Below are 26,533 nucleotides of genomic sequence, written 5' to 3' on the forward strand. Positions count from 1 at the left end.
AGGACTCCTTCAGCCATGACCTCAAGAGATCGGTGAGGTGGGCAGGATAAGGTTTATGACTCTTTTTTTTTTTTTTTTTTTTTTTTTTTTTTAACAAATCACCTCCCAGTGTTACATTTCATAGGATCTTCACTACAATCCCATGAAGTAGCAGGGAGTATGAAGGAGGGTTGGTTATTCCCATTTTACAGAAGAGGAAAATGACGCACAGAATCATCAAGGATTTGCCCAAGATCACACAGCTAAGACAGCAAAAGACCATAAGCCAATGGGTTCTCCCTAATTCTGGCCCTCAGCCCACTCAGCAAAAACTTTCCAGTATTTTAGAAGTACATTTCCTTCTTTCTAATTTCTCATCACTTTGTTTTCCTTAGGAATCACCCGTTTCCACACAGTTAGCAATATCTTTTCCTCTTTAGAAATGACAGTTTAAGGAAATTAACATGGAATGAATCTCATTTTCAAAGAAATGTGTATGAAATGAGAGACAAAAATCCAGCTTAGTTTTTTATTTAATTTTTTGCAATGTTTACTTTTGTGAGAGTGAGAGAGAGAGAGACAGAGACAGAGAATGAGCAGGGGAGGGTGGAGAGAGAGGGAGGCACAGAATCCGAAGGAGGCTCCAGGCCCTGAGCTGTCAGCACAGATCCCAACGTGGGGCTCGAACCCATGAACCGTGAGATCATGACCTGAGCTGAGGTCAGATGCTCAACCAACTGACCCACCCAAGCGCCCCTAAGGCAGCTTATAAAACGAGTTCTAGTTTCACAAAAATACGCAGTTGACACAAAGGAGACACTGAGCTGACTCTACACCCAGGAGAGGAAGTGTGTAACTATCTGATACTATGAACAGTAGGAGAGTTGAAGCATAACTTCTTAAACATGGAGAGAGAGAGAGAGAGAGAGAGAGACAACAGCAAACGCTCAAACCCGATGACATTGAGCCCTAATAGAAGGTCCTCTGTCGGCAAGTTCCCAAAATCTTTTCATAAAAAATACAAAAAAAAAAAAAAAAAAGGAAGGAGGGAGAGAAGGAAGGAAGGGAGGAAAGAAGAAAAGCAAAGGAAGAGAAGTGAAACGTTTAAGATCGTTTCTGAGGGAACTATGAAGAAATTGGTCTATTGCTCTCTGGTGCAGCACAGCCCTGGACAGGGGGCAGCCAGCTGAGAGGGCCTATTAGAACCCAGAAAGGCTCTTGTGCAGTAGCCCCCACTTACTCATGGCTTTGCCATCCACACTTTGAGTCGCTTGTGGTCGGCCGCGGTGCAGAGGGACATCATCCTCCTGACAACCCTCAGGAAGTCAGTAGGAGCGTGATGCCTTCCACCTCACTCATCTCGTCACACAGGCATTTTATCATTTCATAGCATCGCAGGGTGGGGACAGTCCCATAAGATATTTTGAGGGAGAGACCACAGTCACGTAACTCTTATTACGTGTGTTGTTACATGTACGTTCTATTTTATTATTAGTTATTGTTGCTAACCTCTTACTGTGCCTAATGTAGACATTAAACTTTATCGTAGGTAAGTCCTTACAGGAAAAAACATAGAATATATAGGATTCTGTACTGTCCGTGGTTTCAGGCATCCACTGGGGGTCTTGGAACGTTTCCCCCACAGATAAGCGGGGGGCTATTGTAGCTTAAAATTCTGGTCGCACCACCAGCCTCTCTCCCTTCTGGTTAAAGTGGGTAGGAGAAAGAGGGGAAGGAAAGGAGGGGAAATAGAGGAAAAAAGAGTGGGGCGCAAAACAGCACAAGTTGAGTAGAAAAACAAATGGGAAGAAGGAAAGAGAAGGGAAAGGTTCGAAAAGAAAACGATAAGGAAGGAAGGGAGATGGTGTGAAAAGAAAGGAGAGCAGGTGGACAGGCAGCCTTCAGGTGGGGAAAGAAAATCAGGGCAGGAAAGCCAGGCAGAGAGAGAAGGACCCAGAAGAACAGAGGCAGAAATGAGAGGGCAACAGTGGATGAGGTAAAAGGGGGCTTGCAGCTAGGATGCGGGCCCCTACTATCAGGATACGAGTGCCCAGAAGGAAAAAGGAGAGGCTATCCAAGCCGACGAGTCCTCGTTCCCAGAGCTAAACATAGCCAAGGCTCCCCTACTGGGCTTGGCTCACCCCCAGGGAGAGAGGCACAGGCAGGGCCCATCCCTGCTGTTACTGGCCACGGACATGGGCCTGTGGCCAAGAGCCATCGTTCCCCTGGACTCCTTGAAATGGTCAGGATGTTCTTGTCACATGTCACCAGCCCTGCACACAGAGAGCCTCAAAGGGGTCCGTGTGAGCCCAGTCCGGCTGCCTGCTAAGCCCCCTGGCTCTGGGGCTCAGGCTCCTCCTGAGACAAGCTGGGAGACCAGCGCATTCTCAGGGCTGGTGGTTTTAGAGGGAGGATTCCCACTACCCTGGTAGTGTCCGAGGCCCACACCATTTCCCCGGATACCCTCTGCATGTGGTCGGCCCGTGCTGTGCCCGTGGCCTGGCCAGAACTCTCCCAGGCACGAACCCAGGGTGCTTTCCCAGTGTCTCGTGGAACGTACTGTACTTACTATTGAGGCAGTAGTTCCCACACTCTGCCAGGTGCCAGCATGGAACAGAATAGGGAAAGTCAGAATTCCACAGTCAATATAAAACCCCAATTCTCTTGGTTGCAGATCCCCGAAAACCAGCCTTGTTTCCCTCATAGATCCCTGCAGAGGGCCCAGCTCACCCTCTTAGGGGAATGTGAGTAAGAATCCCAAAGGGACCACTGGGATCTTTCTCAGCAGGATTACACCAAGTCACAGACTCACCTCCCTAACTAAGTCTTCACTGAACAGTGGGGATGGGGGTGGCGGTGGGCAAAGAAGAGATGTAAGTTGTCTGACACTTCTGAGGCTCCCCTGACCTTCAACCAACAATCCCCATTTATTCTAAACCTGCAGAAGTAGTTCTTTGCTAAAGAGTCACTTACCTTGTCCATGATTATTACTTTTCTTGCCTCTAGACTACATGTGAAAGAGGAAAAGACGAAAAGAGCTGCCTCTTTTCTCTCTGTAGTGGAAAAATACCACCCCAATTCCCACCTTCACCTCCCCTTTGGAAGATCCAAGAACCCTGCTTATTTTGTGATTAACAAACGTCAGGGGGATGCTCCAGAAATGACATGACTGAGTACAAAATGGAGAAAATGTACTCACTGTAGGCAGTACATATGGATAAATATTAATTCCATACTAAAACATTAGAGCCAGAAATGACCATCTTGGCCCTTTCTGGCCCTTGTGGTTTATTTAAATATTGTAAACACGACGATATTTTATCCTAATCTAATTTTTTTCTACATTGTCTTTTTTTCTGCGGCAACTACACTAGTCGACAAGTATTTTTGTCACGTCTTCCCATTTATACCCAGAAGCTTGTGCCATCTGCTGACACACAAAAAAATACCCCAATGAATAGCAGCATCCAAGCCAGGCAAAGCGAATTTTCCACTTGAGGGACCTGAAATTCCCAAAAGACTCTAAATAGTTTGACGGGAGTGCTGGCTCTCTCACAGGACCACAGCAGAGGAAGGACCTGGGGGGGGGGGGGGGGGGGGTGTGATCTGACTTTCCCAACACCATCCCGATGGTGGCAACTCCCTCATCCACAGGGCAGCTCCATCCCTTGCTGGAAAGTTCTACTTGGTACAGAATTCTTGGTTACATGACGCCTACTCTGTAGGCACAGAGTGAACAACAACAGAATACCTTTTTCTTTATGACCAGCTGTCAGGGATCTCAAGAGCAACATCTAGGCCGACCACTCCCACATGTTTCCATTGTTTAATGATACAGCATCCCAAGGGGAAAAACTTCCCTGTATTATGCATAATTAATGTATTTTTTAATCTGTGGTTCTATATACTGAGTTTTCATATATTATGGCCTATATTTACTGAGGCTGTTTTTTCATACACTGGGACCAAATAAATAAATAAGTAACAAAATCATCTAAATCAGACCCAGCAATACGCTGTCCATTTGCTAAATACAATATAAAATGTTCAAAATGTTGCATTTGTGGTGTATCTGTAATGATGAGGCAAGATCCGATCTTTTAGGACTGCGCTTCCCTGACAAATATGTGACCAAACCGGTTTGGCTGTCAGTTGTGAGTGGGGTACAGCCCACGTGCTACAGAGGAACACCCCCATCTAGTGGCCTGCAGGGTCCTGCACGATCTGAGCCCAAGCTTCTCAGCAATGCAGGGAAGGGAAGGGAGGACCAGGGCTGAGTTCTTTCCCAGGTGGCCTGTGTGCCCTTGGCTGGGAGAAGCCCAGGAGGAAGAAGCTGTATCCTGTACCCTTGTCGTAGACACTTGGATCATCGCCAAGGCCCTGAGAAGTCCTGCAGAAGAGAGAGCTGTTTAATTGTGGTTGCTCAGGATTACCCAAGCTTATTTGACCACAGAACCCCACTGCCATTTTGTGTATGTGATTGTGTGTCTGCCTGTGTGTGTGTGTGTGTGTGTGTGTGTGTGTGCTCAAAGCAGTCATTAATATTTCTTAGAACCTAATTTTTTACACGAGCCTTGTGAAACTCTGCTTTAACTTGCTGGTCACTTATTTAGATACAGGAACTCTGAGGGACTGCACACAAGATGGGTAAATTTGGATGAGAGTAGAGAGAACAGAAATCCTTTAGGATGGGGCATATGTTATATGAGGAGGGAGGACTTGGTGATGCCCCTCTGGTGAAATGAGAAGGGGGTCTCAGTATTGGGGTGCTATATGGGGTGCCTAAGTTTGAGGTGGCAGGAGGCATCTAAGAGTGAGAGCCCCCAAATGGAAGGCGAGAGAATCACCAAAGTCAGGCCTTATGGTTTTTGTAGGCACCTGAAGTTAGAAGCAGGCTGGGGGTTAGAACTTCTGGTACATATATACAATGGAATACTACCCGGCAATGAAAAAGAATGAAATCTTGCCATTTGCAGCAACGTGGATAGAACTGGAGGGTATTATGCTAAGTGAAATAAGTCAGAGAAAGACAGATATCATGTGTTCTCACCCATATGTGGAATTTGAGAAACTTAACATAAGACCATGGGGGAAGGGAAGAAAAAAAAAAAAAACCTTATAAATGGAGAGGGAGCCAAACCATAAGAGACTCTTAAATACAGAGAAAAAACTGAGGGTTGGGGGCGGGGGTAGAGAGAGGGGAAAATGGGTGATGGGCATTGAGGAGGGCACTTGTTTGGATGAGCACTGGGTGTTGTATATGAGCGATGAATCATGGGAATCTACCTCCAAAATCAAGAGCACACTGTATACTCTGTATGTTAGCTAACTTGACAAAAATATATATATTTAAAAATTTTTAATAAAATAAAATATAAATTATTTGGGGGCGGGGAAAAGAACTTCTGGCTTCTCCTGTCCTGGTGGGTTCCCCACGTTGGGCTGGAGAGGCTCAGGTTTCTGTAGCTCCTGGCGCTGCAGGGAGCCTGCTGTGCCCTGGGAGCAGCGAGGAGCTCAGCGGGAGCCTGATCCCTACTTCCGTCTGGGCTCAGCCTTGCAAGAACAAAGGGGGAGGTCCCCAAACCATAGCGATGGTCTGCGTGTCTAGCACCACTCCAGGATTCGTGTGAGTTTCTGGCTCCAGTCCTCCTGTGCCACCAAGTGGTGAGGACGAGTGTCCATCTCCCAGCGAGGGCCCTCGTGGAAACCGCCTGCCTGCCACAAACTCCCTGACCAGGTTGGAGAAAACTAGACTCACGAGGATCCCCAAAACGAAATTCCTGAAGGAGGTGGTACGGATTGAATGAGGTCAGATGCTGGTGACGTCTGCAATATGTCGCTCAATGTGAAAGGACCAGTTTAACTTCTGGAGGGGATACTATGAATAGGTTTTTGCTTTTGAAACATTATCAGGGAGGGGGGAAAATTCAAACTTTTAACTTATGAAGCTAGGGATCACCTTGCTGGATTTGACAAGACTGTCTCCTGTCTACTTGTCAGGATTCATCCTGACAACCAAGGATGGCTTCTAAGTATTCTTGGTCTCCCCGACTAAGAATCCACCCAACTTTTAGAATGTTCTTATGCATCTCTACGGAAGAGTGTAGCTGCCTATCTCTCTCCCCTCTCTTTCCCATCCTTACTCAGGACTAGATGCTCACCCCAACGAGTCTGTATGGTAACTGCATACCACTGGGTGCCTGCTGGGGCCTGGAAAAAAATTGTCCTTAACAGCCCTAACCTGTGCCCAGGCGCATTAATCCTCTCAAGCCACATGATGGGAGAAGACATGATGCAGGCCATGCTCCCCATGTATAAATCTTCCTAGGGTTGGCAACAGCTGCCATTCTGCCAGGAGCATTATCTTTATTTCAAAACATAAAAAAAAATACTGAGACAACACAAGGGGAGCTCATAGTCTGCCTGGGTTTTACTCTTGACTCTAGCCTAGCACGTTGCAGAAAAAGAGGCCTAAAGGTCCCCTCAGGTTCCCCCGGCTGCTGTCCATTCCCTTGGATCTTGCCAGGAGGCCCAGGCCCTGCATGGAGATCTGACTCCTCATTCCGGTGAGATGTGTTTCTCACTGAACCAGAACCTACAGTTATGAAGCTATAAATGTGAGCGCTTTGCACCTGTCATGGCTGATATTCTACAGCGGGAAAGGAGGGTTAACAAGATCACAAATTATCCCGTCCTTCTTCCTTTCGTTCTCAAAGCTGCATGTTCATTTAAGCCTGGACTTTATATATTGACCATTAATGTTAGCATTTAAGGCAGGAGCAAACCTGAATTGCCTGTGGTAAAATTGGAGACCCAGGAAATTCAAACACTAATGTGTAAAATCCAAACTCAATTTTCTGAATGAATGGGCTACTCTCGAACTAAATCTCTGCAAGTACCCACTATTAGCTAAACAACGATTTGCTTGTTAGAATTATAATCAGGATCTTTCAGAAATGGATCAATTACTCTTCTTTGGAGGTTCACTGCTAGGGTGAGCTATGTTAATAAATATATTTCATATAATTTGCCAGGCAGTTTTCAGAATTCATTTAAATATAATACTACTCAGGCTTCCAGCCAGCAAATTAGCATTCATATTTCCCAAGACTGTTGCAAAACAACTTCTCCTAGCATTCCATATACCGCAATATCTACCTGTAACTTAACAGTCTTCCCCTAAGCCATAATTCTGATAAAGATCGGGAACCTGGAAATAAACAGGAAAGAGAGAGAGCACATCCCTTCACTTAGGCTGCCCCCTGCCTTATTTCCTTTGGCCTGTCTACCTTTTTTTATTAGTTCCCGGACAGGTGAGGCCATACTGATGTTGGAAACAAGAAGATCCATATGGCCGAACATGATAACCATATGCTGGCAGGCCTCTTCTAGACACCAGATCCGTGGCCTCTGCCTCCCTAAGGCAGATGTGAAAATCTCAGTCCAGCAGGGACTCACCACCTGTGACTTGCTCTAGCTTTCAGACAACGGAAGGTAAGGAGCTGAGTAGCTCACCGCACCTGTAGTGCATTTTATTTTTCTCCCCAGTAACAACATGGTTAGTCCTGGTTGAGTACTTACCAGGCATTGTCTCAGCAATATGCATCGTCTCATGTGGACTAAAGAGGACACTACTGTGTTAGACACTACTGCCTGGTTATTCCCGTTTTACAGATGAGAAACTGAGGCACAGAGCAAATAGCATGAAAAACAGCACTTTACAGAAGGTTATTTGTACTTGTAGTTTGAAGCAACCTATTTAGAATTTATACATTTCTGTATTTGGTGTGATTTCTCAGCCACATACAGAACACTTTTTTTTTTAAACTTTTTTTAAATGTTTATTTATTTTTGAGAGAGAGAGACAGAGCACGAGAGGGGGAGGAGCAGAGAGAGAGGGAGACACAGAATCAGAAGCAGGCTCCAGGCTCTGAGCTGTCAGCACGGAGCCTGACACGGGGCTCGAACTCACAAACCGTGAGATCATGACCTGAGCCGAAGCCGGAAGCTCAACCGACTGAGCCACTCAGGCGCCCCTAGAACACTTTATAGCGTTCGCAGGAAGGGGTCAAAATAGTTACCAGCCTATAAAGTCTCCACCTATGAGGACAGGCATGGCTCAGGTGCAGGGGTCCTGGGAACCCCCCTACACTATGATGTAACCTTTTGGTGGCTAGACCCTGAGGGGATTCTCAGGAAAGGAGCCATTTACCTACTGTTACAGAGGCATTTCAGCATTTCAATTCTTGTTTAATGTAACAATTAACCATCTCAGATGCTATTGAATACGTTACTGAGATCAATGATAAAAACCACTGGCACGGCTGTCCCGGGGTTGCCAGATCCTTCTGGAAAAGTCGGTCCCCTCTGCTCCCCGTGCAGCGCCTGAGCCCCGCCCCGTGTACCTTTCTGGCAGTGGAGCCCCTCGAAGCCCAGGGGGCAGTCACACTCATAGCTGTCCTTCCTGGGCCGGCAGCTGCCCCCGTGGGTGCAGGGGGCCCCCACGCAGGGGTGGGCTGCGTTCTCCACGTTCACGCCCCGCGTGAAGTCGTGCTTCACGTGGATGGTTCGGTCGTTCAGGATGATCTTCGGGAGAAAATGTAAACACAGAAAACATCTTTGCAGTCTGCTAAAGCTCCCCTCAGCCTGTTAACCTCAGCTACATGTGATGGGGGAGCTTTCATAAAAGAGAAAGTGTCTGGTTCCTGTTTTTACCGCCCAGTAAGTGATGCAGGCACTGAAGTGATGCTCTGTGGACCTTGGGAGAATCTGCAGAGAGTAAAGCGTCCTCTGGTCCTGGAAGATTCCGGGAGGTCGTAAAGAAGTCTCAATAAATACAAAATTAAGGTTCTCAACCTGGCTGCCTGTTAGAATCGCCTGGGGGACTTTAAGAAATACACTAATGCCCCAGGTCTCACCCAGATCAATGGAATCAGAAGCTCTGAGGGCAGGATCCAGTCAACAGTAACTTTTAAAAGCTTCCCAGGTGATTCTAAAATGCAGCCAAGGTTGAGAGGTGCTGCTATAAAGCCAAGTAGGGAAGAATACAGAACGAAGTATCATGCAGGCAGAAATCAAAGGGGAACTGACGCCTTCTAGTGGCAATGGGGCTGGGGGAAGCTTCTCCCTGTACTGCTGTGTTCTTCTGGCTGATGGTCTCGTGTCATCTACAGCTCCATCAGTGGGGTCTCCCAGATTGTCCCATCCCTTCCTGCTATCCTCTCTCCCTGACACTCTTGAATTCCCTTCCCCACATCCCCTTCCCCACTATTAAAAAAAAAAAAAAAAAAGTGACACTCAGATCACATTCTTGTCATTGCTGTGCAAATTCCCTGGGACAAGAGGGCTCCATTGCCTTCACTCCCTTTTCCCTGCAATGGGGGTCTAGTGAAAATGATGAATTATAGGGAGAGGTCACTGGGTTTCCCAGCCCCAAATAACGTCTGGGGGACCCAACGTTTTCAGCCCTCCACTTGGAGAGTGTGTTTACCTTGAGCTGTTGGGTGTTTTGGTGTCAGGCAGGCTTTGCAGAACCAGGAGACAGAACACCTCTCAGAAAGACCCCCACCCTGCAGGGGGTCCTAAGAGGTTAGCCATGGTCCTTCCTGCCACTAATCCATGGTTCCATAGGCCTGCCTAGTCCTTGGAGGGTGTCAGGAGAGTTAGGAGAACACTTTTTCCCAGTCTTGAATCTTACAAGCTGCAAGAGAGTAGCCAGAATCCTTCTACAATCTTCCCCTTTTCGTGCTTCAAGGGAAAGACTGTGAAACTCAGTCATATGTCCTTGAGACAGGCCAAGAGGCTACCATCCCCTTCAGGACGTGGCACAGCCAGTGACTCAGCCACTGGGAGGGGCGGGTGGCCTTTCCGGGACGTGGGGAGGAAAGGGTTGTGTGTGCCACGTGAAGGGGGCGGGGGCAAAGCCTGACAAGGGCCGGGAGGGAGGCGGTGAGGCCTCTTAGCATCTCAGCTTGATTTCTCAGTGAGAATTTCAAACGCATGATGAAACATGGCCAAACCCACTGACGGGGGACAATGGGCTGAGATGAGGTGTCGCTGGCATCACAGTTCAGCAACAAAGGGAAACACCTCAGAGTCAGCAAATATTGACTGGACCCCTTTTCTGTGCTCCACACTGGGATACAAGAGGAGGGGAACAGAGCCCCACGGGGCCCTTCCTAGTGCCCAGATGTGCAAATCACAGTAGGGCTTTCTTTCACTGTCCTGCCTTCATTTTAGCCTCTCTCATGTTTCACCCCGAGTCTAGAAAGGATCAATGGCCCACATTCCACCACTGGTTGCTAAAGGAAAACAGGACGAAGCTAACATCCAGCAATTGAATATGCTTTTTCTTCAAATGCTTTTTTTCCCTAATGTTTGATGGTCCTGGAAATCTGGTTTGGTGAGTCAGCCTGCACCTCTGTTACAGACAAAACATATTATTGAAACTGGAGAGGTCATGGGCAGCCCCAAGAGAAGGAATAACAGACAAATATGTGTGGGGTCAATGTCCTGTATCTTTCACTGGCTGCATGATTCCACCCCCCCGCCCCCGAACCTTCTATGGAAGGACTCCTTAATCTCTGCTCTTAAGAGCGTGGTTACATGATTGATGAGCTGCAACTGCTTAATTGCAGGGGTAGGAATGGGGGTGGAGGTGGGATGAGAGTTGGCTCTTGACTTGAGCAGGAACTTCAAAGGCACCTCAGAGAGAAGCACAGAGCCAAGAGTTGCTCTGAGACTCCACTGGCTTCCTTCCCTTTGGTAGAAGCCTGTCTGCAGCCACCTGATGCCCGCTGCCTCCCCCAGCAATGCCTGGATCCTTCGGTGGATGTATTGTAAAGACTCATCTTCATTGAGTTGCTTTCGTGGAATGGCTGCTGGACGGGGGCCCAGGAGCAGACGTTATAAGAAAATGGGGTTGGAAAGCTATGCTGCTAGCATTAAAAAAGAAAACCTTAAAACGTGAAAACTTCCTCCAAGCTTCTTTTTTGGATCCTGCAGATTCCACTGATCACGGTTCTTAATTCCATTGTCTGTAGTCAAGGTCACACAATAAACATGCAAAAGCGAAGCCTGTACCTTCTGGATGCTCCCACTAAAGGGCTTGAGGACGCCCGAGTTCTTCTTCACATCATCGTAATTAGGGACTCCACCAATAAAAATGTCCGTGTTGCACTTAATCTGTGTGAAGCCTCCCTGCCAACAGATGAAAACCAAAACACGGTATAGCTTCAGAAAAGGTAGTAAGGTCTGCCAAACGGTAGAGACACCTTGAGGACCCACTGCAACAGGCCGGCTGGACTTTCACGTTGTTTTGCATTTGCTACCTTACTGCCTGTTTGTATGTTTGGAAATGTATTAACCTCTCTGGGACTCAGTTTCATCATCTATAAAATGGCAGCCATCATATCTACCACATAGACACGTCACGGTGAATGTGGTGGGCCGCGTTACTGTCTGCCAGTATTCAGTGCTTCTCCAGAAGCGCCCCTTCTCCCTGCAGGGAGATGACCTTCAACCTGTTGCTCTTGAGTGGGGCCAGGTAACCTGCTTCAGCCAATAAAGCATGAACAGAAGGGAAATGAATCACTTCCGGGCAGCAGGTTTCAGAGCCAGAAGGTGACTCACAGTGCCCTCTCCCTCTCTCCCTGTTCCTTCAGCCAGGGTGTCAGATTAGAGCTGCAACTGAACGTTGATGGACATGTAATGCAAGTAAGAAATAAGCCCTTATTGTAGCTGATCTTCTGGAGCTGTTTGTGACCCGCTTGAGCCCAGCCTAGCCTCTCTTGGAGGCAGAGAGCCCACTGATTTAGCACTTTGCCCAGAGTTGGATGATTAATCAGCATTCCAGTCTGACCAGCTATTGTTATATTCGGCAGTGGTAAAGATAAAACCTCTTCAGGCCAAGAGAAAAGGAAGGCACGGTGGGTGGGAGGCATTCCTTGCTATCAACTACAAAGGGTAGAGAAATTCTTCTCTTTTCCAAATTCTCAGAAAACTACCCAGGTCAACCCCCAAAGCCTTGCCCTGTTACCGGTCATTTCAACAGCTTAAACTCTAACGGGTGGGCTAGACAACAAGCTGTGTATAATATTTAATGTCTAAACTCTTTCACACATGAGCTGGAAGCAAAATGTGAAAATGTCCTAAGACAACAAATAGAGATAAATGGAAATTTGAGACTCTAACATAAATCATTATTTCCTTTGATTTATGGTAAAAGGAAATATAAATAGTAGCAGCATTTAGTCATTAATTTAACAAATATTACTGGGCATCTACTGTGTCCCAGGCACTAAATGCTAGACAAACAACAGTAAATAAGGAAGACCTGGTTTCTGCCCTCAGAGGCAGAATCCAGACACATAAATGGGCAGGTGGGATTAGCTCAGCAAGGGCTGCTCAGGGGACTCTGGATGCACTTGAGGAGGGAGTGCACATATCCTACCCTAGACACAGATAGTCTGGGAGGTAGTAAAGGAAGAGTCAGAATTATAGAAATCGGTCAAAGTCAGTGCTTGAGAGGAATATAGTAGGTATAAGGGCAGAGGCAAGGAGGGGCCAGATACTGCATGCTTAGAAATGCCCTCTACCCAAAAAGCATCAAGCTTTAAGCAGAAAAAAAATAGTTATATCTGTGTTTTAGGCAGATTACAGGCCAGAGGGAGGAGAACGGACTTGGGGTCAGGTCAATATAGAGAAGGAGAGACAGAACAGAGAGGAAGGTACAGGATCTAGGAGAGTCTCACAGTGCCCAGGTCCCACCAGGGAACAGCATGGAGGTCTTGATTGGAACATAGACAGAATTGCCTTCCATCAGTAACCTTGGGGCAGCGTTCTTATTTAACTAGGCAGGGGTTTGGGGAGGGGGAGGGGAAGGCAGTGTTCATTAAAGAAGCAGAAGGGCTTTCAGGAATTGTAGTGGCCGGATGGAATGCTGACCCTGGAGGGAGCTGTTACCACACCACCCCCGCCCCCGCCCCCCCCAGGCCCCAGTCACTGTCTTAGCTCTTCTAAAGTTAAAATAAGATAGTAAGTGGAAAGGAGAAAGGTTGCAGGGTCAAAGGGATGTCAGAGAAACAGGCTGTTTTGAAAAACCTTTGAGTTACAGTTGTACCCAGTGAACAGGACCTGGCCTCATGGGGTGAGAGCTGGTTCCTTTTGGTTTCTCATCAAAACCCTCCCCTGCACCCCTTCCCCCCCCCCCCGCCCCCGCCACCCCCCACCCCCCCTCCTGTTGACAAGAGACAGGGCTGCAGCTGCCACACCCACAGGGAACCGCAGGAGAAAAGCAAACAGACCCCACCGAAAGGAGGCTTCGTGTCTAGATCTGCCACTTCTGTTTAGCTGGAAGTGGTTGGAAAACCTGAGCAAAGCTGCTGGTTAGGGTTTTCTGGAACCCTCAGAGGCACATCCCATCCTTAAGTCTGGCATAGACTCAACCCTTGGCTGTTAGTATTTCTCAGCTGAGCAACCCAGAGTTTGGCTTTCTCGTGGACACTGAGGGGCCTAGGCCCTGGGTTAATCCCCAGAAGAGTTCTTTCATCCCACCCATCTCTAAACTCTAAGACCACTACTCCTAATCCCATTGCTCTCTAACCGAAAGAGTCACCTATGCCTTTGAACGTGGTATGGACGGCTGGGGAGCAGAATCCCCTGCTGGGGGAAGATGTGATTAAGGCTCAACTCACTGAGATCAAGCATGGAGCCTTCCCACTCCTGTCTCAGAGCTGCCTCAAAAAACCCCAAAACAAAACAAAACACCCTCACATGCACACAGATTGGCTACACCTGTACCCACATGTGCACACTGCTTTCCAGGTGGGCAGCACTCCAGCCAGCTTTGTCCATTCAAAAAGCAATAGGGAGGCACTGGTTCTACCATATTGGTTGAATTCTGACTCTCTGATATTGTAGCAATAGAAATTCTGAGGTGTGGTTTTTACCTTTGTGTTGTCTCTTCACTGTAGGATCCCAACAGTAAATACTGTGTCCTAAAGAGTTTCTTCTTCATAATCAAAGGCCTTAACCCTACCATCTACAAATATTCCATTCTGAACTTTTGTTCCTGTTTTACAAATGTTTGTAACTAAGGCCTACAGAGATACAATGCTTTTTCGAATTTATATTAAGTCAACATATAGTCAAGTCTAGTCAAGTCTATAGTTGTGAGCTACTACTTCTATCTTGGACTGAAGTCAGCTGTTAGAATTTTCTGGATCATACCGGAAATTACTCCTGTTCTCCCTTTAAAATCCATTCCCCTTCATCCACCTTTCCTTCCTTTCTGCCTTTCTGCCTTCTTTCCTGCCTTTCTATTTCCCTTCCTTCCCTCTCTCTTTCCTTCCTTCTCTCCACAAATACATATATAGAACATTTTCTAGGTTTGAAGAGTGCTCACCTCGTGAAGCAGAGCCCAGTTGGGGATTCTTCTTATCCTGAGAAAGTCCTTGGTTCTGACAGGACCTCCCACCACTACCACCTCTGATACTGGCCTTGGGACATACGTGTTCTTCCTTCTGCTCTCTTCTTCAACTAAATACCTCTTTCCTCACCAAAAGTCTTTTTTTATTCCTTTTCTTTTCTCTACCAATCCACTTTCTTATCAGAATACCCACATTCACAAATGCCCTCTTTAAATCTGGTGATGCACAGAACAATGACATTGGGAATTAAAATAGTGGAAACCCTAAGTCCCCTTTAGGGGACTAAACTTTGTGTGTGTAAAGAATCCTAGTAGGTTATAATTTAAAACAAATCTCTCTTATCTTTTCTTAAAAATGTTATTTTCTTGGGGCGCCTGGGTGGCTCAGTCGGTTAAGCATCCAACTTCGGCCCAGGTCATGATCTTGCAGTTCGTGGGTTCAAGCCCCACACCGGGCTCTGTGCTGACAGCTCAGAGCCTGGAGCCTGCTTCAAGTTCTGCGTCTCCCTCTCTCTCTGCCCCTATCCCGCTCATGTTCTGTCTCTGTCTCTCTCAAAAATAAATAAACATTAAAGAAAAATTTTTTAATGTTATTTTCTTTGGATACGACCTTGGAAATAAAATCATGGGTGAAAGTTATAAATTTGAGTAGGAATTCTGTGCTCTTGAGGTCATGAGAGTACTCTATTAACCAACAGGAATAAGTAAAGCTACATAGTGTTGACCATGTACTGTTGTGTTTTACATATATAGTTATTTTAATTGGCACAACGCTACAAAGTAGGCGCTATTATGGTTGCCATTATCCCCACTTTATAGATGAGAAAACACAAACTTGAAGGTCAAGTGACCCATCTGAGTTCACACTACTGGTAAGTAATGGAGCTAGATCTGGAATCCAGGAGCCTGGCATCAGAGCTGTGTTCTTGCCAGATGTGTGGCCCCCACAACACTGGCCCGACCTCCAATGTATGTCCTGACCTACTACATTATACACTGACTCAACAAAGACAGGGATTGGCGGTAGGGGTGGGGGTGGCAAGTGATTTCATAAACGATGTACTTGTATTAGTTCACTTAATCCTTGCAATGGCCTTGTGAGACTGCTGCTATTATGACCCCATTCGCAGCTGAGGAATAGACAGGTTAAGTAACTTGCCCAGTGGGGAGCTTGGGTTTTAAGCCAGGCAATCTGGCCCTGGAGTCCATGTACTTAGCCATTACTCTGCTGCTTTTCTCTCCAGGACAGGAAGAAAACAGTAACCCAGTTTGCACTGACACGTGTCCTTCTTACCTCTGCCATTGCCTCCACTACCTTCTGCTTATCCACTTGTAAGATACCATTCTTTGCTGTGCGAGATACATGCAGCTCATGCCAGTGGCCCAGGGCGAGGGGGTCTTCACTCCTGTTGAAGGAAGGAAGCTGAGCGTGGGATAGCATCAGTGGTGGTATGGACAGTGTTCATCAAGCTGCCCTGATGAACTGATGCAACCTTAACTACCTCATTCATTCCATCCCAAGAAAACAATCACTCCTGCTTAGTGAACACAGCAACGCTCGGTCTGTTTATTGGACCCCTTTATGGTAGGAGCATTGCAATTATCACTTTATTTTATTACTTCCAACAAGCCTGAAATGTGGGTAAGATGAGCCTGGTGTCCTGGAGGAGAGGTGACAGTGAAATGTGATCATACTTGCACACAAGCTTTGAAAAAGAGAAAATTACCTGGACTGTAGTGTAAACCACAGATTCTTTCGTGTGCTGATGGCTACGGCATCCTTTGAAATGCATAAAAAATTAGGATGGATGGATGGATGGATATAAGGATAGCTAGACATGTGATAAAGCAAATACAGCAAAATGTTAATTATAGATGACAGGTGGGAGGAATAAAGATGTTTGCAGTATAATTCTTTCAACTCTTCCACATGTTTAGAATTTCTCATAATAAAACGCTGGTGGGGGGAAAGAGTCCATGTTGTCTGATATTGTGAAAAGGATTAAAACTAAAAATTCAATTAATTCAACATGAAAGTGTTTGAAGTTTAAAGGATTTCGATAAGAGTTTTGCACGCTACTTTGGATAGTGAGGTATGCAAGAAGAGGATAATTATTGCATTTGTATTTCTAATGATGTCTAGTTCCTGGCCTTCACTGAACCTCCCAATTATTTTTTGGTCCTGGATCATCCTTAGAAAACTGTCAGGAATACCAATGGGCACAATTATTGAAAGGTCTCCACCCCCTCACTTGATTTTTTCGCTCTGGCAAATGCTTTTGTGATTTGTCCTTAGCAATTAGAATTTAATCACCTTGGCTAAATCAATATGCAATAAAGAAACCAGAGGCACTCTTTAAGCAGCCCCATCTCCATAATAAGTACCACCGCCTTAGTCGTGTTCTTGTCCTGCAGAGGTCATTCCCTGTCAATACCCTGCCTTCCTCGGCACAGTTACATCGATCACAGCCGTCACGAGCTCATTTCAATTGCCTCGATTTTTGAATCAAGTTCATAATGAATTTGACCACCTTATCCTTTTCCTAAAGTTAAAATGATTTGGCCAATTCCACAACTTCCTGTGGTTCAGGATTTTACTGAATTTTCTTAATCAAGCAGGAAGTCTTAGAAATGATCTTCAGAATAAACATCTTGCAACGGGGCACCTGAAACGCCCACAGTAATCTCTGTTGTCAGGTTACCCTGGGGAGGGGATGGGACAGGGGTGGTCTTTCCCTTGGACATTCTGAGCACTTGCCTTCTTTTCGTTACACCTGATACTCTGAATTCTTTTTCCAGGCACTTTTCTGACAGGCAGGGAAATGATATCTTACATTAAAAAAAAATTAAATAACACTTCTTGTCTCAAATAGGCACAGAATGATGAAAGAGAGAAATGCTGGACACTAAGGTCCTATGTGTCTGTGACCCCAGAGCTGGAGCTGCCACCATGGAGGGGAGCAGTGGGGGGGGGGGGGGGGGGCGATCTGCCCAAGAGGAGGGCTGATGAGCCCCGACCCTCCCCCTCACTCTTTCTGGTCATTCCTTATCCAGGAGGAAGCCATTTGAAAGTACAAGGTGATATTCAAGGTGTCTTCCCTTCTGAACTTGACAAACAGTTCTACGTGAATTGCTTAGACTGTTTTGCATAATCTTATGTAAATTGAATCAATTAAACACCCACCAAAGTTGTCTTGAGACATAGGATGTTTTTGTATAACCAGAGGCACAAAAATGTTTGTCCATGGCCCAAGGTGGGAGGTATCAGTGACGTGCAGGAATTCAGCCACAGGACAAAAATGAACTGTCCTTTTTAAGAATTGTTGAAACCTAATGCAGCAAGCATTTCCCATCGGCCGTGAGAAATGATCAGCAGTTAAGGGCGATGTATGGCCGTAACATCTCTCCCGCAGTCTTCCTAAAAATGACAGTCTAGCAGCATAAATTACGATTGAATGCAGCCTGCAATTTCCTTTAAAACAACCACCACCTTTGGATTTCCTGCTGCGGGGCACCATTGAAGGAAACATCATAGTGAGTTTCAAAAGAGAATTCGTCGAATACAGGAACAAGGAGCATGTCTGCATTAGATTAGCAGGCCTCTGGCTGGAGGGTAAAAACTACCATGGAAGGAACACAGTGCGAAGACGGAGACATAAACAAATAAGAGAAACGTCTGTATCCACCATCATCAGGCTCTGAGGGTGTTGTAAAAATCATGACGCGCTGTACGGGAACAATTGATCTTCTAAGTAAATTAATAGTACAAGCTAGATAACAGGAGGAAAGGTTTGAGGACCCAGAGCCACTTCTGCAGATACCAGCAAGTACTTCAGAAGCACCTGTTCACTGCCATGCTATTGAAACCACTCATCGCACCGCCTTCTCGAACATATCGGTCAGGGATGAGCCTCTGTGATTTGCAGATTCGCTGTCAGACTCCTTATCTGGAGAATGGTCAGAGATGTGCTAACCATCTAGTTACCATCAAAGAAACAATGCGAGAGGGTGGTAAAAAAATCAAAGTCAGGTCACCAAGGGCATGTCTGTCCATTCAACTTCTGTTAATACTTCTTTCCTAGTCATCCTCTATTTACGGAGTGCCCACAAAATGATGCTAGGAGCACGGATTGATCAACTACAATTCATCAGGTTTTTGTGATGGCCTTGTGCAAAATGAAGGCAGCCCATCCATGGGTTGAAGCAGAGAGTTGCTACCTGCCGGGAAGTTACTTGACAAAAGGAAAACTTGCCAGTAGGAGAGAATGATCCATAATGAAGTATGTCATACCACCAGGACACGTTTTGGAAAAGAGAACCACGGAGGGACGACAGGAATAGTGCAAGCTATCAGGACAAGGCCATCTTTTTCCAAAGTGACCGCTGTTGAGCTTTTTGGGGGGAAGGAGCCCCTAAAGGTCTCAGCCCTTACCTGAGAACACCAGTGCCAGAGCCACAGTCAAAGCGGAACTCCACGTGGCCCCCTGCCATGTTGATGGACACAAAGTCTTTGCTGCCCGTGTCGTAGCTGTAGAGGAGGACACCATCACCCGAGTCCGGCCGAAACGTGATCTCCAACTCCATGAAGGAAAGGTAATGCTGGGGCTCCAGAGGCCAGGGTGTTGCAGCATAGGATCTCAGGGACTCTCTGAATTGAGGGATGGTCAGGGTGAAAGCTGAAGAAAGAAGCGTGCTGTTAGAAATCCCTCTGTGGCAGAACTAGCCATGTTCTCTTCCTCCTGGGTACGGAGCTAACCTACATTTCCCAGCTGCCCTGAGTGAATTGGGTAGTATAACTGAATTCCGGTCAGTGGATTGTGGGTGGGAGTATTATACGCATCCCAGGTCTGACCCCTAAAACTTCCCACCATCTTCCATGCACTCTCTCGTCCCTCACCTGCTAGCTGAATGCAGGAAGCAGGGGAGGATTCTAAGGGCCTGGCAGAGCCCTAGAAGGCAGGGCCTGTGTCCCTGAATGACTGCATGGCACAGAGGCCACCCCCACCCAAACTCCTCACTGACCTGCAGTGATGTGTGACGTGAGCAAGGATCAAGCCTTATTATGTTAGGCTACAAAATATAAGATGATATGTAACAGCTTTGACTTACAGGAACTCACATGCCCTCTTCTAGGTGATCTGAGATCTGAGATTATTCAGTGCTAAAGAAAAATCCCCCCCAGGATGGTGTCTTAGGTCCAAATTTGAATCAATGGTAGAAAAGTTAAAACATGTTCAACTCAGGCCATCTGGGGGGCGCTCATTGGTTAAGCACCCGGCTCTTGATTTCGGTTCAGGTCAAGATCTCACTGTGGTGAGATCGAGCCCCACATCAGGCTCAGTGCTGGGCATGGAGCCTGCTTGGGATTCTCTCTCCCTCCGCTCCTCCCACACTTGCACGCACTCTCTCTCTCTTCTCTCAAAAAAAAGTGTCCAACTCTGCATGTTTGCCAAAATCTTTGAAATCTCTGAAATTTCCCATGATTCTGTGTGTTTGCATATGCACATGTGTTTACGCGTATAGATACCCACATATTGAGACAGGTATAGTATCGAGAGGTGGACAATTCACTAGAACAGTAACAAAAAGAAGAAAGATTACTCTTGTGCCTTCCCATTGTTAACGACTCTGCGTGTGTCTTCCCCACATTTTCTCTGAACTTGTCAGACATTCTCAGAAGCATGAGCTGCAGATGCTCTGAATTCAGTCTGATACAGACCACACGTATAAAGGCTTTTCAAAGTTATGTGAGGGCCAAAAGGAGCCCACCAAAGCCTGGCCCAGAAGCATCTTAAAATGAACCTATCTTTGGTTGGCTTGACACTCTGACACTCAAAGGCACTCCAATCTGATAAAAAAACAAAACAAAACAGATTCTCCCATCTCTCCCAACAATGTATAAATTTTAATCCCATAAACATTTATGGGACTTGCTAAGAGCACGCTGATGAAAAATTACATCGACATGAATTAACAGGGCAGGCAAAGTGCAGTCAACTTGCTTCTTTCTCACCATCTTCACAGTGTCGGCCTTTAAACCCAAGGGGACACAGGCAAATGTAGGCGTCGGCTTTGACTGCTGCACAGGTGCCACCGTTGATGCACGAGGCTTCGTCACAGAGTCCACTGCTGCACTCCCCTAAATACAGAACAGGAAGGACAAAACCGATTCATCGCATGAGCCGGTCCAAGACGCTGGAGCTGACCACACCAGCTCTGAATAAACACGCTCAGCTCCCACTCGTGTTAATTTGTACCCCTGCCCAGCTGCAAAACAGCCTTCAGGGTAGGTGGAACGTACCCTTCATTTTAGTTTGATTTTGGCCTGTTCTTTATGAAGAGCCACAAAGAATCTTTAAAACATGGCAGACACAATAAATCAAATAGTAAATTGTTTGGACAATTATATGACCACCGACGAAGACGAATGAGTTGTTTCTGCGTTAATCCATCTGTCTCTTGTTTCAACAAGAGCATGTTTCAATCCCTTCTGTGTCAACATGGTGTTTCTGTTCCAAGCATTCTAATTTGTATGGCCCCAGTTACCTTAAGTGCTACTGCCTTGTTGGTTCAAAGTTGAGGCAATAAGGGGAGCACGGAAGCCACATCTAACTTATTACCTGGCCTCAACCTTCCACTGCTCTGTCTGGGGCAGGAAGGGGCTGGGGCGGGGGGTGCTTCATAATACCTCAGCATATGCCTTCCAACATCCCTATTGCCACCTCCAAAACTGAGATCTTATGGGAGACAGGAGGGTGGCCTGGAGTAAAAAGCAGTGAGAGCTTCAACACCAGATGGGTCCATACTCTTTACCAAACACATATCAGAGAGGCCCATACAGGGTATACTCTCACTGTCAAGATCATCAGATGACATGGAAACACATGGACTTCTCCTGCTCTGCTTTTCTTCTGCTTCTTTGGTCCTCCTCTTCTCCTTGTATATAAGAAATAAATTTCACAGATGGGCCACTAGCTGGCCCAGAACAACACAAGTGAGTACTAAACACTTGCTCCCGGGGTAGGGACAAAGGAGCACATCTCCGACTGAGCCGTGAGGGGCCCGGCCCTGAGCCCCGCAGGCTGTGATGCTGCACCTGCCTGAACTGCAAGCCCACTTCTGGTGGGATGAAGAGCCTCCGTTGGCCATCTCATCAGGGCAAGCCCCCCATCCTTTTCTCATCCGTCCTCTGCATTTGTGGAGCTGACCCCGTCTTTTCTTCCACGAAGCCTCGCTGCGAGCGTGAGCAGGGCTGGGTATAGTGCAGCCAGCCGAAGAGGCCGACTTCAGGAGCCAAGGACACAGTTTAATTAAAGCCCGTCCAGATGGCTCATCGCCACAGCCGGGGTGGGCTGGCCTCAGCGAATTCCAGCCGGGGCCACTGGAAGCTCAGGGCAGAAGTGACCAGTGGCCTCTGCAGCCACCGCCTGAGAACATGGCCAGCATCCAGTCTCCTCGGGGTGATGGACATGGAACCATGAGAGCCGGACTCTCACAGCCCCTGAGCGCCCCCGGGTCTGGGCGGGCTGGGATTCTTTCCCCGAGAAGGGCGGCTCCCACAGGAAGAAACGAGGTTCTTGGGTTATTTTAGCTACACATGGAAAAGATATTACTTTACAAATTTGCATTGTGACTATCCTTTAAGAGGGGGGAGTGGGGTGGGGGCGTTGATGAAAGCAACACGGCGGCAGGATTCTGCTGGCAATGGTATGCAAGATGGCCCGTGAGCGGCGGCGTGGGAAAGAGGAACGGACTCCCACGGGGAGGGAACGTGGGGCTGGCTGGGGTGGTAGCAGAGGAAATGGACAGGGAGCGAAGACATGGGGAAGGGAGACCCAGCCAGTCCCTTCTAGAGCTTGAAGGCAGAGGCAGACCCTAGCAAGGCCTCCGGGTTCCTCGCCTGGCGGTCTGAAAGGACAGTGGCGGGAGTACAATGATGAGCACGGCTGTGAGCAGGAGCTGGTTTCTGAGGCACAGAGGACCTGGCGTTGGGAAGCAGACTCCGCTTCCCATTCTCTCCCTCCCTCTCTCTCTGCCCCTTCCCCGCTCGTGCTCACGCTCTTTCTCACTCTCTCAAAAGAAATAAACATTAAACAAACAGATTGCATAGCTTTATTTCAATGTAATTGTTTCCTACCATGGATGTTATTCTCTACATTTAAAAACATCATTTGTTTCAAAACATCCGGCTGCGCGGTCAGGGGAACATGTGACTCTTCATCTCGGGGATTGTAAATTTGAGCCCCATGTTGGAGGGGGAAATTACTTAAAACTGAAATCTTTAGAAAAAAAAAAGAAAGAGAAACATCATTTTGGGAAGAGTCCACAGGCTTTACCAGACTGCCAGAGATGTTCACAGCACACAAACAGTTAAGAACCTTTGGGTTACTAAATTGATGATCCTGGCAGCAAAGTCCAGGGATGTAGGGAAGGATGGGTGCAGAGTTTTAGAAAGGAGGAAAACTGTCAACTCTGAGAGTGGGAGGAAGGAAGTTAGTCGCAAGGTCATGTGCACAGAGCGCTGGCAGGACCTCATCATCAGTATATAACTTTTATTGACATTGAACCTACTAGATGCCAGCTTTACGCAAGACAATGAGGTGAGGGCAGGAGAGAAATTAGGCCTCGGAGGAGAGCACAGCAGGTGGGATGGGGCAGACTACATTAAGGACGCATGGACGGTGAGCAACCACCTGCCCCTTGCCCACCAATCCGTAACTGAAGCCAGTCTATTTCCCCGACTGAAGATCTGTCCACTCGGTCCACATCTCCACCACCACTACCAGCCTAGAGCAAACCGTCATTATCTCTGATCTGGATTGTCGTCATAGCCTCCAGCCAGTTTACATGTGCCCCCTGAACACCGCTTTCAATAAGCTTTCCACAGCTAGAAGGATCGTTTCAAAACACAGACTAGATCATGGTAACCACCTCCCCCTCATACTCCCACTAGGACAAGCCGTTTCCTCTGCCTGGAATGATCTTCCTTCTCTTATCTGCTTAAAAAGAAATGCTTCAGATATCAGCTTTGTGTTATATGCTCAGAACGCTCCAGCCCATAAAATCCCCTTACTATACCCTATTATTATACCACCATTTCTTCTTTGTAACACGCTAAATTGTAATTTTTCATTGACTTGTGTGACTATTTGATCAGTTTGGTCTTTCCTTGTGGCAGCTACATGAAGGCTGAGGTAGGATCCTGTTTTCTTGTTCATTACTGTCTCCCCAGGACCTGGCATCATGACTAGCATTAAGCAGATCCTTAAAAAAGTATCTTGAGAGAAAGCATGAGTGAAACAGTGATAAACCATGGTGAGACCCATGGCCACCTCACACGTCTTGAGTCTCAAAAAACTTGAGAAGTTTGTTTCCCAACTTGTCACATTGACCCAGTGGGGTGTGGAAATCTAAGACAGGATTGGAAAAGATGAGTTCCGGTGGTCTAGGTTTAAGAATTTACGTGGAAATAATAAAAGAAAGTCTGGGCCGGCGAATGCGAAGTTTTGCTGAGATGACTGACTATTCTAGAATGTGGGTTTAGAGAGAGTCTCACTGCTGGGAATAATCTAAAGAAGGTGATGAAGGGGGAAGGCTTCAGTAATGAAAGGCCCCTTTGAGGAGTTGAGGTAGGCTTAATGGAGGTGGGGAGGGGGACAGAGAAAAAGCTGTGGTTGAAGATAGCAGTGACAAGTTAGAGATACCAGACAAAGGAACTGTGACTCTGCTACTGTCATTACCTTCTTCTGGAAGCCTGTATCTCCACCAGAAATTCACTGCTGTTTGTATGAGCCCAGTCTTCCCCCATGGTGGCACTGCATTTAATTTAAAAGAACTTGAATTTCTGGAGGACTACCTCAAAGTAAAGCAAGTATGGAGGTTGAATAACCAGCTCTGTTCTAGCACTCCAGGGGGAAAATGGGGAAAAAATGAAAAAAGGCAATGAGACTGATGCCTGCCATTAAAGTTCATCACAACGCTTGTAGACATCAAATAATCCAATAGCAGCTTCGGGTGGGGGGGGGCCCAGAGCCAGCAAGATGGGCCCATTTGGTACCACCTGCTCAATGGAGAGGCTGGTTTTGCACCATGTGAGAATTTAAAATACTGCCAGAAATCGGTCCTTGCTCAACTTTGCAAGGTCTTAGCTACCTGTCAGGGGTCACCATGCAACCTCAAGACTGCAGATCTGGATTTCAGGACTGTTTCCCGTTTGTCCAATGAAGAGAAAAAAAACAACTGATACCCTGCTTAATGGGTGGAGCCAGAATATTAATAATAATATTAATAACAAATACTTACAACATGCTTGCTATATGCAAAGCACCAACTCATCTAGACAAAGGGATTTTAGGAGGAAGTTACTAAAAAAATTCATAGATTGAAGACTGAATTCCCAATGTGACTGCATTTGGAAATAGGGGCTTTGAGAAGCTAATTAAGGTTAAGTGAGGTCTTAAGGGGGGGACCTAATTCAATCTGACCAGTGTCCTTATAAGAAGAGGGAGAGACACCAGGGATATAGACACAGACACAAGGCCCGATGAGGACACAGTGAAAGAATGGCCATCTGCAAGCCAAGGAGAGAGGCCTCAGGAGAAGCTAAACCTTCCAGTGCCTTCAGCTTGCATTTCCAGCTCTCAGACTGTGAGAAAATAATGTTACTAAAACCACCCATTCTGTGGTATTGTGTTATGGCACCCCTTCCAGGCTAAAATGGTCACTGAGTTAACCGACCTTAGAATTATCTATCTGCTTTCAGTGACGGAAATAAATGTCCTTACTGCTTTAAAGACAATCCAAGTCTTTTCAGAAAAATGGTTCTGGAACAACTAGACAACCACATGCAAAAAACTGAATCTAGACACAGACCTTACACCTTTCACAAAAATTAACTCAAAGAGATCACAGCCCTCAATGTAAAATGCAAAACTATGAAACTTCTACAAGATAATGTGGACAAAAATCCAGATGACCTTGGGTAAGGCGATGGCTTTTTAGAGACAACACCAAAGGCATGACCCTTGAAAGAAATAACTAAGAAGCTGGATTTCATTAAAGTTAGAGAAGACAAGCCATGTCTAGGAGAAAATATTTCCAAAGGACACATCTGATAAAGGACTGTTGCCCAATATATATATATATATAAATCTCTGAAAGCTCAACCGCAAGAAAATAAACAACTTGATTCAAAAATGGGCTAAATAAAACCTTAACAAAACCTCACCAAAGAAGGCATACAGATGGCAAATAAGTGTATGAAAAGATGCTCCACATCATATGTCATCAAAGAAATGCAACTTACAACAATGAGATACCACTACATATCTGTTAGCATCTGAACTCTGACAACACCAAATGCTAACAAAGATGTAGAGCTACGGGAACTCTCAAACATTCCAGATGGGAGTGCAAAATGGAACAGCTACTCTGGAAGACAATTTGGCAGTTTCTCACAAAATGAAACATGCTCTTACCATGTGATCACCACACCATCACACTTCTTGTTGGTATTTACCCAAAGAAGTTAAAAACTGATGTCCATCCAAAAAACCTGCACACTGTTTACAGCAGCTTTATTCACAATTGCCAAAAACTTGGAGGTAACCAAGATGCCCTTCAGTAGGCAAGATAGACATGCCCTGCAGTACATACAGACAATGGAATATCATCCGGCATTAAAGAGAAAGGAGCCATCAAGCCATGAAAAGGCATGAATAAAACTCAAATGCATATTACTAACTGAAAGAAGCCAATCTGAGAAAGCTACATATGATTCCAACTATATGACATTCTGGAAAAGGCAAAATCATACAGAATATAAAAAGGTCAGTGGTTGCCAGGGGTTGGGGGTGGGGAGAGGAATAAATGAACAGAGTACAGAGGGTTTTTAGAACAGTGAAAACACTCTATACAACACAGGACGTACAACACCATGAGTGAGCCATAATATGAACTACGGGCTTTGGGTAATACTGAAGTGGTAATTCAAGTTCATCATTTGTAACAAAGGTACAAAGGCGTGTTGCTAATAGAGGAGGCTATGCATGTGTGGGGGTGGGGGATATGTGGGAAATCTGTGTATCTTCTCCTCAATTTTTTTGTGAAGCTTAAACCGCTGAAAAA

At 46.3% G+C, this 26,533-nt stretch overlaps 1 protein-coding gene across 3 annotated transcripts in view; it reads right to left on the bottom strand.

The window, feature by feature from the left end:
* EGFLAM (EGF like, fibronectin type III and laminin G domains) overlaps window positions 1-26,533 on the bottom strand; it is a 475,662-nt gene that overhangs the window by 17,256 nt on the left and 431,873 nt on the right. For 2 of the 3 annotated variants that reach the window (XM_042951715.1, XM_042951706.1), the window contains 5 exons: window positions 20,421-20,546; window positions 18,840-19,083; window positions 15,702-15,813; window positions 11,062-11,178; window positions 8,385-8,565 (listed from right to left, as the gene is read on the bottom strand). In XM_042951715.1, coding sequence (XP_042807649.1) covers window positions 8,385-8,565; window positions 11,062-11,178; window positions 15,702-15,813; window positions 18,840-19,083; window positions 20,421-20,546 — 780 coding nt within the window. Of the gene's footprint in view, window positions 1-1,219; window positions 1,314-8,384; window positions 8,566-11,061; window positions 11,179-15,701; window positions 15,814-18,839; window positions 19,084-20,420; window positions 20,547-26,533 lie in introns of those variants that run through there. The other variant, XM_042951723.1, reaches the window with a different exon arrangement.

The sequence above is a fragment of the Panthera leo genome, chromosome A1 (genome assembly GCF_018350215.1).
Source record: "Panthera leo isolate Ple1 chromosome A1, P.leo_Ple1_pat1.1, whole genome shotgun sequence".
Lineage (NCBI taxonomy): Eukaryota > Metazoa > Chordata > Mammalia > Carnivora > Felidae > Panthera > Panthera leo.